Source organism: Oncorhynchus tshawytscha, linkage group LG31 (assembly GCF_018296145.1).
Source record: "Oncorhynchus tshawytscha isolate Ot180627B linkage group LG31, Otsh_v2.0, whole genome shotgun sequence".
In the NCBI taxonomy this organism is placed as follows: Eukaryota; Metazoa; Chordata; class Actinopteri; order Salmoniformes; family Salmonidae; genus Oncorhynchus; species Oncorhynchus tshawytscha.
Window position 1 is genome coordinate 29663775 of NC_056459.1, and position 18715 is coordinate 29682489.

The 18715-nt window shown below is 45.6% G+C and overlaps 1 protein-coding gene across 2 annotated transcripts in view; it reads left to right on the plus strand.

The window, feature by feature from the left end:
- The window catches only part of LOC112240727 (copine-4-like), a 45341-nt gene extending 32131 nt beyond the window's left edge, over positions 1 to 13210 (plus strand). For both annotated transcript variants that reach the window (XM_042310550.1, XM_042310551.1), the window contains exons 12-18: positions 8352 to 8485; positions 9062 to 9116; positions 9280 to 9331; positions 9797 to 9930; positions 10942 to 11111; positions 11294 to 11360; positions 13001 to 13210. In XM_042310550.1, coding sequence (XP_042166484.1) covers positions 8352 to 8485; positions 9062 to 9116; positions 9280 to 9331; positions 9797 to 9930; positions 10942 to 11111; positions 11294 to 11360; positions 13001 to 13135 — 747 coding nt within the window. In that variant the 3' untranslated portion in view covers positions 13136 to 13210. The remainder of the gene's footprint in view (positions 1 to 8351; positions 8486 to 9061; positions 9117 to 9279; positions 9332 to 9796; positions 9931 to 10941; positions 11112 to 11293; positions 11361 to 13000) is intronic.
- The last annotated feature ends 5505 nt before the right edge of the window (positions 13211 to 18715 follow it).

Below are 18715 nucleotides of genomic sequence, written 5' to 3' on the forward strand. Positions count from 1 at the left end.
GGGCCTGTTTTTCCATCAATAACTAGGGTACATCCAGGGCCGGGTAGGGCCTGTTTTTCCATCAATAACTAGGGTACATCCAGGGCTGGGTAGGGCTTGTTTTTCCATCAATAACTAGGGTACATCCAGGGCTGGGTAGGGCCTGTTTTTCCATCAATAACTAGGGTACATCCAGGGCCGGGTAGGGCCTGTTTTTCCATCAATAACTAGGGTGCATCCAGGGCCGGGTAGGGCCTGTTTTTCCATCAATAACTAGGGTACATCCAGGGCCGGGTAGGGCCTGTTTTTCCATCAATAACTAGGGTACATCCAGGGCTGGGTAGGGCTTGTTTTTCCATCAATAACGAGGGTACATCCAGGGCTGGGTAGGGCCTGTTTTTCCATCAATAACTAGGGTACATCCAGGACTGGGTAGGACCTGTTTTTCCATCAATAACTAGGGTGCATCCAGGGCCGGGTAGGGCCTGTTTTTCCATCAATAACTAGGGTACATCCAGGGCCGGGTAGGGCCTGTTTTTCCATCAATAACTAGGGTGCATCCAGGGCCGGGTAGGGCCTGTTTTTCCATCAATAACTAGGGTACATTCAGGGCTTCACTAAATTGATCCGTAACATTTTGAACCAGAGCCAGTTGCTCGTTCTCTGCTGCACAGTCATCTGTCATATCTGACTAAGGTCATAACATGGTGTCGGAAGTGCTTCAACCTTGTCAAATATAAGACTGGAGAGATTATTTCCTTGAGTTTTTCTAGTTTAGAATGAATAAAAGTAGCTGACAGCTCTCTCATGTCTCTTCATTGAGCAGAGCAGCCCAAGCGGAGCTGTTGCTATGGTTACGCACAGACTCAGAACCGCCATGAGTAGAGTGCATGCAGAGCAAGCTGAGGGAGCGAGGGACAGACCGAAAGTAGCAGCTAATCAGTGGTGTAAAGAACTTCATTAAAAATACTGGAAAGTGCTGCTTAAGTAGTTTTTGGGGGTATCTGTACTTTACTTTACTATTCATATTTTGGACAACTTTTACTTTTACTTCACTACATTCCTAAAAAAAATATTGTACTTTTTACTCCACACATTTTCCCTGACACCTAAAAGTAGGTAGGGCCTGAACTTCGCGGGCTGGGTAGGGTAGGGCCTGAACATCGCGGGCTGGGTAGGGTAGGAACTGAACATCACGGACTGGGTAGGGTAGGGCCTGAACATCACGGACTGGGTAGGGTAGGGCCTGAAAATTGCGGGCTGGGTAGGGTAGGGCCTGAACATCGCGGGCTGGGTAGGGTAGGGCCTGAACATCATGGGCTGGGTAGGGTAGGGCCTGAACATCGCGGACTGGGTAGAGTAGGGCCTGAACATCGCAGGCTGGGTAGAGTAGGACCTGAACATCGCAGGCTGGGTAGAGTAGGGCCTGAACATCACGGACTGGGTAGGGTAGGGCCTGAACATCGCGGGCTGGGTAGGGTAGGGCCTGAACATCACGGACTGGGTAGAGTAGGGCCTGAACATCGCAGGCTGGGTAGGGTAGGGCCTGAACATCACGGACTGGGTAGAGGGGCCTGAACATCGCAGGCTGGGTAGGGTAGGGCCTGAACATCACAGGCTGGGTAGAGTAGGGCCTGAACATCGCAGGCTGGGTAGAGTAGGGCCTGAACATCGCAGGCTGGGTAGAGTAAGGCCTGAACATCGCAGGCTGGGTAGAGTAAGGCCTGAACATCGCAGGCTGGGTAGAGTAGGGCCTGAACATCACAGGCTGGGTAGAGTAGGGCCTGAACATCGCAGGCTGGGTAGAGTAGGGCCTGAACATCGCAGGCTGGGTAGGGTTTAATATTCATGCTTGTGCAGGGCTCTATTCCTTTCACGTATGCTGGTCATCATGACTTGTTTAAATGTGTTATTCTCATTTCCGTTATATTATTTGTCCCTCTTCTCTTATTTAACAAATTCTTATTTTCAATGACGGCCTAGGAACAGTGAGTTAACTGCCTTGTTCAGGGGCAGAATGACAGATTTTTACCTTGTCAGCTCGGGGATTCGATCTTGCAACCTTTCAGTTACTAGTCCAATGCTCTAACCACTAGGCTACCTGCCTCCCCATTAAAAGATGGAGTCTAGACCGGCTGCTTTCGGAAACATTCTAAATTAGTGAACTCACACCCCAAAAGTCTAGAGCGATAAAAGGCTACACTGAGCACTTGTGCTTGGCTGCCAGATGTACAGTGAGGCAAAAAAGTATTTAGTCAGCCACCAATTGTGCAAGTTCTCCCACTTAATAAGATGAGAGAGGCCTGTAATTTTCATCATAGGTACACTTCAACTATGACAGACAAAATGAGGGGGAAAAAATCCAGAAAATCACATTGTAGGATTTTTTATGAATTTATTTGCAAATTATGGTGGAAAATAAGTATTATAAGTATTATAAGCAGAATCATTTTTTTAAACCACACAAGTGATCCAATTCTGAAACTGAAACTGACAAACTGAGATCAGTATAAACGACCTTGTCTTGAATGCAGCCAATAGCCTAGTCCTAGGCTAACGAAACGAGCGGAAAGATGAGATATGAGAAGGAAATTATAGTGGTCTGTCCAGTGGCACTGACCAACTCAATGTGCAACACACTCACTTGTGATGGCGGATGAGCTTATGCCTATATCCCTCAACACAGCCTAGGTACTTAGTAAAACAATGTTGTTCCCTCAATGTTGGGAGTTGATACAATATTTTGGTAGCCTACAGACAGATAATATACTGTATAGTCTTCTCTTTTTCAGCAGTAGACTTGCTTTCCAACCTGTGCTTTCCCAGCGATTGTATAACATATTTTAGCTGCTCACTCTTCACTGACAGATACAAAATCAACAACCAGCTGTTTGATATTTGCCAATGGTTCCCGACTGTATGTGCTTTAATTTGGGCTAAACACAATCCACAGCAACAACATTTTTAAAGCTATTGATGGCTAAATTCTACTCTCTGATGTAGTGCTTTGAATTATTACATTTATTTCTGTACAGACAGAAGTAGTTCTAGGATAATTCTATAATTTTGGCAAATGTATTTCAATTTATTGATACAGGGGTGACTGCAGTTTTGTTTCCCCTGTCAATTAAGACCTAGACAACCTGGTGAGGGGAGTTCTGTTAAGACAACCTGGTGAGGGGAGTTCAGTTAAGACAACCTGGTGAGGGGAGTTCTGTTAAGACAACCTGGTGAGGGGAGTTCTGTTAAGACAACCTGGTGAGGGGAGTTCAGTTAAGACAACCTGGTGAGGGGAGTTCTGTTAAGACAACCTGGTGAGGGAGTTCTGTTAAGACAACCTGGTGAGGGGAGTTCTGTTAAGACAACCTGGTGAGGGGAGTTCTGTTAAGACCTAACAACCTGGTGAGGGGAGTTCTGTTAAGACAACCTGGTGAGGGAGTTCTGTTAAGACAACCTGGTGAGGGGAGTTCTGTTAAGACAACCTGGTGAAGGGAGTTCTGTTAAGACCTAGACAACCTGGTGAGGGGAGTTCTGTTAAGACAACCTGGTGAGGGAGTTCTGTTAAGACAACCTGGTGAGGGGAGTTCTGTTAAGACAACCTGGTGAGGGGAGTTCTGTTAAGACCTGGTGAGACAACCTGGTGAGGGGAGTTCTGTTAAGACCTAGACAACCTGGTGAGGGGAGTTCTGTTAAGACCTAGACAACCTGGTGAGGGAGTTCTGTTAAGACAACCTGGTGAGGGGAGTTCTGTTAAGACCTAGACAACCTGGTGAGGGGAGTTCAGTTAAGACAACCTGGTGAGGGGGGGAGTTCTGTTAAGACAACCTGGTGAGGGACAACCTGTTAAGACCTAGACAACCTGGTGAGGGGAGTTCTGTTAAGACCTAGACAACCTGGTGAGGGGAGTTCTGTTAAGACAACCTGGTGAGGGGTTCTGTTAAGTTGAGGGGAGTTCTGTTAAGACAACCTGGTGAGGGGTTCTGTTAGTTCTGTTAAGACAACCTGGTGAGGGGAGTTCTGTTAAGACCTAGACAACCTGGTGAGGGGAGTTCTGTTAAGACCTAGACAACCTGGTGAGGGGAGTTCTGTTAGTTCTGTTAAGACCTAGACAACCTGGTGAGGGGAGTTCAGTTAAGACCTAGACAACCTGGTGAGGGAGTTCTGTTACCTAGACAACCTGGTGAGGGGAGTTCAGACAACCTGGTGAGGGAGTTCAGTTCAGTTAAGACCTAGACAACCTGGTGAGGGAGTTCAGTTAAGACCTAGACAACCTGGTGAGGGGGTTCAGTTAAGACCTAGACAACCTGGTGAGGGAGTTCAGTTAAGACCTAGACAACCTGGTGAGGGGAGTTCTGTTAAGACCTTGGTGAGGGAGTTCAAGACCTGGTGAGGGAGTTCAGTTAAGACCTAGACAACCTGGTGAGGGGAGTTCAGTTAAGACCTAGACAACCTGGTGAGGGGAGTTCAGTTAAGACCCTGGTGAGGGAGTTCTGTTAGACAACCTGGTGAGGGGAGTTCAGTGAGGGAGTAAGACAACCTAGACAACCTGGTGAGGGGAGTTCAGTTAAGACCTGGTGAGACAACCTGGTGAGGGAGTTCAGTTAAGACCTAGACAACCTGGTGAGGGGAGTTCAGTTAAGACCTAGACAACCTGGTGAGGGGTTCAGTTAAGACCTAGACAACCTGGTGAAGACCTAAGACAACCTGGTGAGGGAGGGACCTAGTTGGTGAGGGGAGTTCAGTTAAGACCTAGACAACCTGGTGAGGGGAGTTCAGTTAAGACCTGGTGAGACAACCTGGTGAGGGGTTCAGTTCAGTTAAGACCTAGACAACCTGGTGAGACCTAGACAACCTGGTGTTCAGTTAAGACCTGGTGAGGGAGTTCAGTTAAGACAACAACCTGGTGAGGGGTTCAGTTAAGACAACCTGGTGAGGGGGTTCAAGACCTAGACAACCTGGTGAGGGGAGTTCAGTTAAGACCTAGACAACCTGGTGAGGGGAGTTCAGTTAAGACCTAGACAACCTTAAGACAGACAACCTGGTGAGGGGAGTTCAGTTAAGACAACCCTGGTGAGGGAGTTCAGTTAAGACAACCTGGTGAGGGGGTTCAGTTAAGACCTAGACAACCTGGTGAGGGGGTTCAGTTAAGACCTAGACAACCTGGTGAGGGGGAGTTCAGTTAAGACAGGGGTTCAACCTGGTGAGGGAGTTCAGTTAAGACAACAACCTGGTGAGGGGGACCTAACAACCTGGTGAGGGGGTTCAGTTAAGTTAAGACAGGGGGTTCACCCTGGTGAGGGAGTTCAGTTAAGACCTAGACAACCTGGTGAACCTGGTGAGGGGAGTTCTGTTAAGACAACCTGGTGAGGGGGAGGGGAGTTCAGTTAAGACCTAGACAACCTGGTGAGGGGGTTCAGTTCTGTTAAGACAACCCTGGTGAGGGGGTTAGTTCAGTTAAGACCTAGACAACCTGGTGAGGGAGAGTTCAACCTGGTGAGGGGAGTTAAGACCTAGACAACCTGGTGAGGGAGTTCAGTTAAGACACAACCTGGTGAGGGGGTTCAGTTAAGACCTAGACAACCTGGTGAGGGGGTGAGTTTTGTTAAGACCTAGACAACCTGGTGAGGGGAGTTCAGTTAACCTAGACAACCTGGTGAGGGAGTTCAGTTAAGACAACCTGGTGAGGGGAGTTCAGTTAAGACCTAGACAACCTGGTGAGGGGAGTTCTGTTAAGACAACCTGGTGAGGGGTGAGGGGAGTTCAGTTAAGACAACCTGGTGAGGGGAGTTCTGTTAAGACCTAGACAACCTGGTGAGGGGAGTTCAGTTAAGACCCTAGACAACCTGGTGAGGGAGTTCAGTTAAGACAACCTGGTGAGGGAGGTTCAGTTAAGACCTAGACAACCTGGTGAGGGGAGTTCAGTTCAGACCTAGACAACCTGGTGAGGGGAGTTCAGTTAAGACCTAGACAACCTGGTGAGGGGAGTACTGTTAAGACCTAGACAACCTGGTGAGGGTAGTTCAGTTCAGACCTAGACAACCTGGTGAGGGGAGTTCAGTTCAGACCTAGACAACCTGGTGAGGGCAGTTCCTTACTAATTAGTGACATTAATTCATCGATCAAACAGAAGGGTGGAGCGAAAAGCCACAGACACTCCGCCCTCCCTGGAATGAGTTTGACACTTTGTAGCTGAGATTGTCAAATCAAATCAAATCAAATTTTATTTGTCACATACACATGGTTAGCAGATGTTAATGCGAGTGTAGCGAAATGCTTGTGCTTCTAGTTCCGACAATGCAGTAATAACGAACAAGTAATCTAACTAACAATTCCAAAAAAACTACTGTCTTATACACAGTATAAGGGGATAAAGAATATGTACATAAGGATATATGAATGAGTGATGGTACAGCCTACCACTGTTGTGTCGTCCGCAAACTTGATGATTGAGTTGGAGGCGTGCATGGCCACGCAGTCGTGGGTGAACAGGGAGTACAGGAGAGGGCTCAGAACGCACCCTTGTGGGGCCCCAGTGTTGAGGATCAGCGGGGAGGAGATGTTGTTGCCTACCCTCACCACCTGGGGGCGGCCCGTCAGGAAGTCCAGTACCCAGTTGCACAGGGCGGGGTCGAGACCCAGGGTCTCGAGCTTGATGACGAGCTTGGAGGGTACTATGGTGTTGAATGCCGAGCTGTAGTCGATGAACAGCATTCTCACATAGGTATTCCTCTTGTCCAGATGGGTTAGGGCAGTGTGCAGTGTGGTTGAGATTGCATCGTCTGTGGACCTATTTGGGCGGTAAGCAAATTGGAGTGGGTCAAGGGTGTCAGGTAGGGTTGAGGTGATATGGTCCTTGACTAGTCTCTCAAAGCACTTCATGATGACGGATGTGAGTGCTACGGGGCGGTAGTCGTTTAGCTCAGTTACCTTAGCTTTCTTGGGAACAGGAACAATGGTGGCCCTCTTGAAGCATGTGGGAACAGCAGACTGGTATAGGGATTGATTGAATATGTCCGTAAACACACCGGCCAGCTGGTCTGCGCATGCTCTGAGGGCGCGGCTGGGGATGCCGTCTGGGCCTGCAGCCTTGCGAGGGTTAACACGTTTAAATGTCTTACTCACTTCGGCTGCAGTGAAGGAGAGACCGCATGTTTCCGTTGCAGGCCGTGTCAGTGGCACTGTATTGTCCTCAAAGCGGGCAAAAAAGTTATTTAGTCTGCCTGGGAGCAAGACATCCTGGTCCGTGACTGGGCTGGGTTTCTTCCTGTAGTCCGTGATTGACTGTAGACCCTGCCACATACCTCTTGTGTCTGAGCCGTTGAATTGAGATTCTACTTTGTCTCTGTACTGGCGCTTAGCTTGTTTGATAGCCTTGCGGAGGGAATAGCTGCACTGTTTGTATTCAGTCATGTTACCAGACACCTTGCCCTGATTAAAAGCAGTGGTTCGTGCCTTCAGTTTCACACGAATGCTGCCATCAATCCACGGTTTCTGGTTAGGGAATGTTTTAATCGTTGCTATGGGAACGACATCTTCAACGCACGTTCTAATGAACTCGCACACCGTATCAGCGTATTCGTCAATGTTGTTGTCTGACGCAATACGAAACATCTCCCAGTCCACGTGATGGAAGCAGTCTTGGAGTGTGGAGTCAGCTTGGTCGGACCAGCGTTGGACAGACCTCAGCGTGGGAGCTTCTTGTTTTAGTTTCTGTCTGTAGGCAGGGATCAGCAAAATGGAGTTGTGTGTTGCATCAATTGGGTGAACCTCAGGCGGATATGATTCCATAAGGAAAAAATGTAACTAATTGGCATATTAAATAACTGTAGATCAATAATAAAGTGCAACGCTGCAGAAATGACAGCTCCTGTCTTTTAGAGCATAACCAGGTCATGGAAATTTAATCTCATTCTAGTGATAACGCGCTTCTCTCTCTCTCTCGCCACAACAGCCAGGTGTTGGGCTCAAAACATTGGCTACAGTGTTGTGCAAACCTGCAACGGGACGGACCGGTCCGACCCGAATCAATTCTCAGAAGTCCGAATATAGCCGCTGACTGAAAATCAGCCTATACGTTTTTTAGGTGGCAGGATAATTAATGAGGAGGTAACTTGATTTAACTCTGATCGCTTCTATTAGAATAGTGACAATTATTTTCATGCCACGAGGGGATCCGGTCAAATAGGTGCCAGAATAAAACAGTCCAAAACTGAGTGGTACTGGATCCTGTCCCGGCAGGATCCGCCTAACATTATGCTGCTGCCAGATGATGCCCGATGTATCTCAGTATGAATGGTCACCATAGCGACTTGGTTATACAACCTTTACATTGTGTGCGTGACTGTGTGTGTGGCTGTGTGTGTGTGTCTCAGGTGGCCATAGACTTTACAGCGTCAAACGGAGACCCCAAAAACAGTTGTTCTCTCCACTACATCCATCCATACCAGCCCAATGAATACCTGAAAGCCCTGGTGGCTGTGGGCGAAATATGTCAAGACTATGACAGGTAACTTATCAATTACCTAATCAATGAACTGTAATGGGACAATGATGATAGCTTGTTTACTTTAGGCAAGAAGTTCCACATAACTCATTGCATCAAGTAATGTTAGTGACTTTCTCTCTCTCCCCATCTCTCTCTCTCTCTTTGTCTCTCTCTCTCTCTCTCTCTCTCTCTCCCTGTCTCTCTCACTCTCTGTCTCCCTCTCCCTCTCCCTCTCTCTCTCTCTCTCTCTCTCCCCATCTCTTTCTCTCCCCGTCTCTCTCTCTCCCCGTCTCTCTCTCCCCGTCTTTCTCTCTCTCCTTCTCTCTCTCTCTCTCCTTCTCTCTCTCTCTCTCTCTCTCTCCCCCCGTCTTTCTCTCTCTCCTTCTCTCTCTCTCTCTCTCTCTCTCTCTCCCCGTCTTTCTCTCTCTCCTTCTCTCTCTCTCTCTCCTTCTCTCTCTCTCTCTCTCTCCCCGTCTTTCTCTCTCTCTTCTCTCTCTCTCTCTCTCTCCTCTCTCTCTTGTCTCTCTCTCTCTCTCTGTCTCTCTCTCTCTCTCTCTCTCTCTCTCTCTCTCTCTCTCTCTCTCTCTCTGTGTCTAGTGATAAGATGTTTCCAGTGTTTGGGTTTGGAGGTCAGATCCCACCTGACTTCAAGGTTAGAGATATTCAATCAAAGCTGCTTTGGGGATGTCTGGAGAGTGATGTTTGGAGTCGCCTAGTTGATCTTCAAAATGGTGTTCTAGAGTTCCATTCCAGTAGATATTACACTATGTTGTGAGGCGTGTCTGTGTGTAAACTCCACTCTCACACGTTCTCAGGTCTCACACGATTTTGCCGTGAACTTTGATGAAGACAATCCAGAATGTTCTGGTGAGCATCACGCCTGTCACCCCTTCTAATACACACACATGTAACACGCACGCACGCACACACACACACACACACACACACACACACACACACAACTGGCCTGGTGTGGGTGTGAGAGGTTATTTAAGTTAAGTTTATAATACACTAATCTGAATGTGTGAAATTATTCACTTTAAACATCTGGCTTGGCAGTGTGTGTGATGTGTGTTATCTACAAAGACAGGGCATCTCCTTGATCAGTAGAGGAAAAGGAGAATGTTTCAGCTACTTCACCACTGGTGTGTGTGTGTGTGTGTGTGTGTGTGTGTGTGTGTGTGTGTGTGTGTGTGTGTGTGTGTGTGTGTGTGTGTGTGTGTGTGTGTGTGTGTGTGTGTGTGTGTGTGTGTGTGTGTGTGTGTGTGTGAGTGTGTGTGTGTGTCCATACTCATGTGTGTGTGTGTGTCCGTACTCATGTGTGTGTTTCAGGTATCCAGGGTGTGGTGGAAGCCTACCAGGGCTGTCTCCCTAAGATCCAGCTGTACGGACCGACCAACATCGCTCCCATCATACAGAAAGTTGCTTCTTCTGCCTCAGAGGAGATGCACACCAAGGAAGCTATGGTGAGGAACAGATCGGTGATCATTCATCAGTCATTTAGTATAAACATTGCCCAGCAACAGCAACTTTCTTATGACTTACAGACCAATCAAAACATCTGCTGGCATAGTATAATATTTTGAATATTTTGTTCTGAACCTGTCGGCTGACACTACCTTTGAACCCCTTCATCATTTTCTCTCTGCCCCTCCCTCCCTCCCTTTCTGCCCCTCCCTCCCTCTGCCCCTCTCTCTCTCCCTAATTTTCTCTCTCTCTATCTACCCCCTCTTTCTCTCCCTCCCTCTCCCTCCCTCCCTCCCTCCCTCTCTCTCTCTCTGCCCCTCTCTCTCTATCTTTGCCCCCTCTCTCCCTGCCCCTCTCTCTCGCTCTCTCTGCCCCTCTCTCTCTATCTTTGCCCCCTCTCTCCCTGCCCCTCTCTCTCGCTCTCTTGCTCTCTCCCTCCCCCTCTCTCTCTCTCTCTCTCCCTCCCTTCCTCTCTGCCCCTCTCTCTCTTCCCTCCATCTCTCTCTCTCTGCCCCTCTCTCTCTCTCCCTCCCTTCCTCTCTGCACCACTCTCTCTCTGCCCTCCTCTCTCTCTCTCTCCCTCCCTTCCTCTCTGCACCACTCTCTCTCTTCCCTCCCTCTCTCTCTGCCCTCCTCTCTCTCTCTCTCTTCCCTCCCTCTCTCTCTGCCCTCCTCTCTCTCTCTCTCCACTCTCTCCCCTCTCTCTTCCCTCCCTCTCTCTCTGCCCTCCTCTCTCTCTCTCTCCCTCCCTTCCTCTCTGCACCACTCTCTCTCTCTCTTCCCTCCCTCTCTCTCTGCCCTCCTCTCTCTCTCTCTTCCCTCCCTCTCTCTCTGCCCTCCTCTCTCTCTCTCTCTCTCTCCCTTTCTCTCTTCCCTCCCTCTCTCTCTGCCCTCCTCTCTCTCTCTCTCCCTCCCTTCCTCTCTGCACCACTCTCTCTCTCTCTTCCCTCCCTCTCTCTCTGCCCTCCTCTCTCGTGCCTTTTCTCTCTCTCCCTCTCTCTCCTCTCTAGGAGTATTTCATCCTGTTGATCCTAACAGATGGAGTGATAACAGACATGGCTGACACTAGAGAAGCTATAGTCCATGCTTCCCACCTGCCCATGTCTGTCATCATAGTAGGAGTGGGAAACGCTGACTTCAGTGACATGCAGATGCTGGATGGAGACGATGGAATACTCAGGTTAGTCTGTTATACCTCTCTGTCAGTCTGTCTTATAACAACATTTAGGATGTGTAGGCCGTCAAAGTGTGTAGGCCGTCATTGTAAATAAGAATTTGTTCTTAACTGACTTGCCAAGTTAAATAAATAAAATAAATACAAATATAATGATTCATAATTATACAATGATAATGTGTCCCTAGGTCCCCAAAAGGAGAGCCTGTTCTCAGAGACATTGTCCAGTTTGTTCCCTTTAAAGACTTCAAACATGTAAGTGTGTGTGCGTGTGTGTGTGTGTGTGTGTGTGCGTGTGTGTGTGTGTGTGTGTGTGTGTGTGTGTGTGTGTGTGTGTGTGTGTGTGTGTGTGTGTGTGTGTGTGTGTGTGTGTGTGTGTGTGTGTGTGTGTGTGTGTGTGTGAATGCATGTATGAATAACAAGCAGTGACGTGGTGTAGCTCCGCTGGTCAAAACGCATTTATCCGTTGGCTCTTTCCCGGAGGTGTGTGTTTGTCATGGTGTATTTAAATTCTGACAGGCGCAGAAATCAAAGAATTATGTCACAGGCTCACTGCAGAACAGATGGAGAGAGGCAGAATAGAGAGAAAGAACCAGAGAGGAGGTTGGAGAGGTGATTTTCTGCTCTGTAGTTTCCTTTCAAAGAGGATCAGAAAGACTAAGACCCTGAGAGACCTGGTAATAACAGGTACACTATTAGGGAAAGCATTCTTCAGCTGTCCCCGTAGGATAACCCTTTTTGGGTCCAGATAGATCTCTTTTTGGTTCCAGGTAGATCCCTCTGTGGAACGGGTACTACATGGAACCCACAAGGGTTCTACCTGGAGCCAAAAGGTGTTATTCAAATGGTTCTCGTATGGGGACAGCCGAAGAACACTTTTAGGTTCCAGATAGAACCTTTTTTATATAGGAGAGAAAGAGAGAGAGAGAGAAAGAGAGGAGGGAGGAGAAAGAGAGAGAAAGAGAGGAGGGAGGAGAAAGAGAGAGAAAGAGAGGAGGGAGGAGAAAGAGAGAGAAAGAGAGGAGGGAGGAGAAAGAGAGAGAAAGAGAGAGAGGGAGGAGAAAGAGAGAAAGAGAGGAGGGAGGAGAAAGAGAGGAGGAGGGAGGAGAAAGAGAGAGAAGAGAGGAGGGAGGAGAGAGAGAAAGAGAGGAGGGAGGAGAGAGAGAAAGAGAGGAGGGAGGAGAAAGAGAGAGAAAGAGAGGAGGGAGGAGAAAGAGAGAGAAAGAGAGGAGGGAGGAGAAAGAGAGAGAAAGAGAGGGAGGGAGGAGAAAGAGAGAGAAAGAGAGAGGAGGGAGGAGAGAGAGAGAGGAGGGAGGAGAGAGATAAAGAGGGAGGGAGGAGAAAGAGAGAGAAAGAGAGGAGGGAGGAGAAAGAGAGAGAAAGAGAGGAGGGAGGAGAGAGAGAGAAAGAGAGGAGGGAGGAGAGAGATAAAGAGAGGAGGGAGGAGAAAGAGAGAAAGAGAGGAGGGAGGAGAAAGAGAGAGAAAGAGAGAGGGAGGAGAAAGAGAGAGAAAGAGAGGAGGGAGGAGAAAGAGAGAGAAAGAGAGGAGGGAGGAGAAAGAGAGAGAGAAGAGAGAGGGAGGGAGGGAGGAGAGAGATAAAGAGAGGGAGGAGGAGGAGAGAGAGAGAGAGAAAGAGAGGGAAGACAGACAGACAGACAGACAGACAGACAGACAGACAGACAGACAGACAGACAGACAGACAGACAGACAGACAGACAGACAGACAGACAGACAGACAGACAGACAGACAGACAGAGAACGAACGAACGAACAAACAAACAAAGGATGTTGGTGTACAGTTAAAATTACAAAGTCTTTGAGGTGTAATGTCTGTGTGTGTGTCTGCGTGTGTAATATGTGTGTGTATAATATTTGTGTGTGTGTGTTTCCTCAGGCGTCCCCGGCTGCGCTTGCTAAGAGTGTGTTAGCAGAGGTGCCCAATCAGGTGGTGGATTACTACAACGCAAAAGGAATCCATCCAAAATGTCTGTCTGACTATGACGAATCTACCAGACCCTTCAGTCCCTGATCACACAAACACACCCATTATAAACACACACACACCCATTATAAACACACCCATTATAAACACACACACACCCATTACACACCCATTATAAACACACACACACCCATTATAAACACACACACACCCATTACACACCCATTATAAACACACACACACACACCATTATAAACACACCCATTATAAACACACACACACCCATTATAAAACACACACACACACCCATTACACACCCATTATAAACACACACACATTATAAACACACACACCCATTACACACCCATTATAAACACACACATTATAAACACACACACATTATAAACACACATACACCCATTGAAATAACCAAACACACGCCCATTATAAACACACACATATATTAAACACACACACACCCATTATAAACACACACACACTATTATAAACACACACACCCGTTATAAATACACACACACCCATTATAATCATGCATACACACACCCATTATAATCATGCATACACACACCCATTATAATCATGCATACACCCACAGCCATTATAAACACACACCCGTTATAAATACACACACACCCATTATAAACATGCACACACAAATTATAAACACACACACACTGCATACAGTAGTGTAGCCCAGAAAAGTAGTTTAATCTGGTGATTTCACTACGTAATGTATTACTGCATGCTGGCCTAATGGGTTTAACACACACACACACCTTTTAAAGGTGACTTTCAATATTGTTTAACAATATTACATACAGTATAGGCTAATTGAAGTTTAGTAAGAGTTGTACTTATCATAACCATAAGGGCCTATTAGTCCATAGTTTAGGGTTGTGGTAACATAGGAGACTTTGTAAACAAATCATGTGTAGCTTCAAATCATGTTTAAAGAGCGACTGAACCAAACAACCGACTTCTCCGGTTGATAACGACCTATGTAGCATCAATATGAGTCAGAAACATTTGTTATTGAGTCTAAATTGACTAGAAAGTGTAAAAAGGGTCATTTTGGTCATAAAGTCAGTACCGTCCAAAACAAAGATTGGTGAAATGTAAGGAATCTACGTAACAGTTTTCCTTGGGTTGAGTTCCTTTCAATCCTGCCCACAGCTGGCATCACCCAAGTAATCATCAATTCTTAGCACAGGTGCAAAAAACCCGATCATTATGCGCACACTGACTGTGGTTAATTTGGTTTCACTTTGGATATCACTATGGGTCTAGATAGGGACCATCAATAAATTACACAATGTACAATATTTTTTTGACAATTTTTGGAAAAAATTTCAATAGCTCCAAATGTACATTACTTAAAAACCTCAAACCAACTATAAATTGTAGAAATTAATATACAAATATTGAAAGAATGTAAAGAGAACTAAAAGATGTGCAACATGAAAATATTGTACCATTTATATTGTGTAATTTTTTGACGGTCCCTAACTAGCCCCAGAGATAGGCTATCAAAAGTTAAACCAACTTCTCCACGGGTCGCACACCAGCAGAAGGAAGCTGATTGGTGAAAGGTCTAGCCCAGGATACTTCCAGACACAACCTGAGCCCTATACTACGAATCAGGTTTGAGGAGTTAGAGAGGTAACTTTGGTCAACTCTGAGTTAAACTCTGGATAACCGATCCTATGAAAGTGGCTCACCTTTTAGCCAGGTAAATTTCTATAGCAATAATTCCTTCAGAATGAACCTGCTCTGGGGCGGGCTAACTCACGGCTAACTCCACTTACCCTGAATGAAATTACTGATGAGCGAGTCGAGGACCAATGAAATTAGGTTACCTCCCTCTCGCAAAGATTAAGTCATCATCCCCTTCAGGAGGACGTCTGATTAATTATTTTATGAATCAAATGTTTTGGGTTCAAATGTGTCATATTAAAAGACCTATCGTGTTACACATTTAGAGATGACAGGATGCAGTTCACGCAACGGAAAAACATTTACATGACTGTGGTGATTGTGTATAAGCACATCCAAAGCATATCACAAGAAACACACAAGCACACACACACGCACACACACACACACAAGCACACATAAGAGACACCCGCATCAATGAACTCCTCCAAGACCCAAATCTCGTTCTCAGTCTCATTTCCTAATGAGGAGGGTTGAAACCCAAAACTAAATCGGTCAGTTCAGCCTCAATTTGAAATCATGTTGCTCTCGTGCCTCGTTCCTTCAGCACTACTTAAACATTTCATATAGAATCCAGAACTATTTGCATGTGGAAATGTCATGGGATGCATTTTATCTGTTGTTTATGATTTTGTTGGTGGCCCACTCTTTGATGGCACATTTTACAGAGGGTGGATTTTAAGGAGTTAGGATTATATACTGTAACGTGTTATATATGTCTTTTCTACAGGTTTGTTGAGAGTTTGCTAAATAAATAAATAACTAAAACTGTATTAATGTAAAAAAAAAAAAAGTTTTTATTAACTTGTAAAGCATTTGAGTGAATAGTTCTCTCTCTCTCTCTCTCTCTCTGTGTGTATGTGTGTGTGTGTGTGTGTGTGTGCATGCGTGTGTGCGTGCGTGTGTGTGTGTGTTACTGTTTCACATTACAGACCAGATCACATCACAGTACAGATGCCCTTGTCTCTGTGTGACTCTGTCAGTTCTGTCTGTCTCTCTATCTTTCTGTCCATCTGTGCAGTACTGCTTGCACTGCTGACTATAGCCTGATATACAAACTATACACACATACAGTCAGGTCCAACATGATCGTCCCCCTTGATAAAGATGAGCAATAATTGGCTGAGTAAAATATGGGAAATAATCAAATAACTCAAACTGAGCTATTTTGTACTGTCAGAAAAGTATATTATTTAATACTAATACAATTGCTCAGAGAAAGATTTTTTTTTAACAAGATTTTTATTTTTTTGAAAGATAGGCGAACAAATTATTACCACCCCTAAAGATTCTCATAAATAAAATGAAACAAAATTCAATCTCCATTAACATTCTACCTATTACATTTATTTTATTTTAATCTCAGTTTAATTAAGGAACTGTATTGTGGCCTTCCATAGCTTCCTGTTTCAAAGGGGTATAAAATGAGGTAACTTTTAAAATCCCTATTTCATCAATCCCCACAGGAAAAGGCAGACAGTTCACAAACAAAAAGAGACAAATGTTTGTTGACCTTGTTGAAATAATAATAAAATATACTACTTACCACTATTAGGACAACAATTAAGAAGTGTAAAACCACTGGAACAGTGGTAAGCTTGCCTGGTATTGGACGTAAGAGTATCTTGACCCCACACACATGGTTCAGGAGGCATTGAAAAATAAAAGGGCCAAAATTAGAGAATTACAGAACCTGGTCGTATCTTTGGATCCCCAAGTCTCCACATCTACAATTAGTTGCCACCTCCAAGCAAATAGGTTATTTGGAATGGTTGCCGTGAAAAAAAAGCCTTTATTGACAGCAACCAACACATGTAAACGTCTGGAGTCTGATAAAGGGCATTGGCACTTGGATTGGAACTGTGTGCTATGATCAGATCAGTCGAAAATAGAGCTCTTTGGCGTCGAAAGAAGGATGCATATGCAAAAAAGAACCTCATATCTACTGTAAAACATGTTGGTGGATCTTTGATGTTTTGCGGATTATTAGGCTTCCACTGGTCCTGAGGCCCTTGTCAAGGCCAACAGCATCATATACTCTACCAATTACCAGGACATTTTAGCCAAAAACCTATTTGCCTCTGACAGGAAGCTGAAACTTGGAGCCCAAGTGGATCTTCCAGCAAGACAATATCCCAAAGCACACGTTAAAATCCACAAAGAAATGTTTCATTGACCACAAAATCTATAATTTGCAATGACCATCTTAGTCTCTGGACTTTTTGAATTGAAGTACGTAGTCCATAAGCACAGACAGAAGGAGATCAAGGATCCTTGAGTCCCATGGTGATTTATCAGACACGTATCTCCATAGAAACTACAAGGACAAGCACACGGCATCAGAACACTGGGAATAATCCCCATTCCGACTGGCATCATCAGTATTCCGAACACAGGTCCAAATCCACTTCTCTAATTCAGCTCTCTCAGGAACTTGGGAGGGAGGGAGGGAGGGAGGGAGGGAGGGAGGGAGGGAGGGAGGGAGGGAGGGAGGGAGGGGAGGGAGGGGGAGGAGGGAGGGAGGGAGGGAGGGTGAGATTCTATGCAACTCAGCCATATGCTTTGAGCCCCTGGGAGGAAGGAGGGAGGAAAAGGGGAGGCAGGAAGAGGAGAGGGAGAGAGGAGGAAGAGAAGGTACTGTACGCTTTGGGCACCGTTACAAACTCATCACTGATTGAACTTGCTTCCTCCATCATCAACTATCTCTGTCAACCATAATTTCATGTATATACACATCCCTCGGCAAGACCACCCTTTTCAAATCAGAGTTATGTTGATCGACGTTGGCCTATCCCTGGACACGTGTAGTAATTATTATATATTTTTTGTAAATAAATAGAATTTGAATAAAAACAGGCGTTGGTACCTTGGTGTATGTATGTATAATATTTCAATTGTTCTCCATAATGTTTACTTGAAGACTTGCCTAGTTAAATAAAGGTTAAATAAAATAACATTTAAAAAAGATGTTCAATCAGTCCATTCGATGAAGTGGATCTATAGTTTGGAGCAACAGCGGAATTATTTCTGCGCCTGTACCGGAGATCCTTATGAAATGTGGTCTGTCTGTAGCTGGTGTATAGGAGTCAGGCGCAGGAAAGCAGATATGAGTAAATAAACGTCATTTACTCAAAATAGACAAATACAATACAATAAAGTGAGCCCACATAACGGACCGTATACAAACAAACAATTACTCACAAACAAACATGGGGGAACAGAGGGTTAAATAATGGACAAGTAATTGGGGAATTGAAACCAGGTGTGTTAGACAAAATTAAAAGTGGATCGGCGATGGCTAGAAGGCCGGTGAAGTCGACAGCCGAGCGCCGCCTGAACAAGGAGAGGGACACCTTAGGGTGACATTTCACAACAGGAAACAGGTATGATTAACGTAGTGGCTGCAGCCCTTGAATAACATTTTACATCGTCACCAGTGGCAACTGGTCATGTTTTGCATGTTATTTTGGCATTAATACGTGTCACATATCAGTTTGCACACAATGTAAAAAAAAAAATACAGTATATATCATTGAGTTAATAAAACCACATACAAACCATGGTCTCTTTTTTTTGTTTTCTTGAGTAAGGCAGTTCCAAAATGCAGGTGTTTCAGCCTAGTAAGGCAGCTCCAAAATGCAGGTATTTCAGCCTAGTAAGGCAGCTCCAAAATGCAGGTGTTTCAGCCTAGTAAGGCAGTTCCAAAATGCAGGTGTTTCAGCCTAGTAAGGCAGCTCCAAAATGCAGGTGTTTCAGCCTAGTAAGGCAGTTCCAAAATGCAGGTGTTTCAGCCTAGTAAGGCAGTTCCAAAATGCAGGTGTTTCAGCCTAGTAAAATGCAGGTGTTTCAGCCTAGTAAGGCAGTTCCAAAATGCAGGTGTTTCAGCCTAGCTCCAAAATGCAGGTGTTTCAGCCTAGTAAGGCAGTTCCAAAA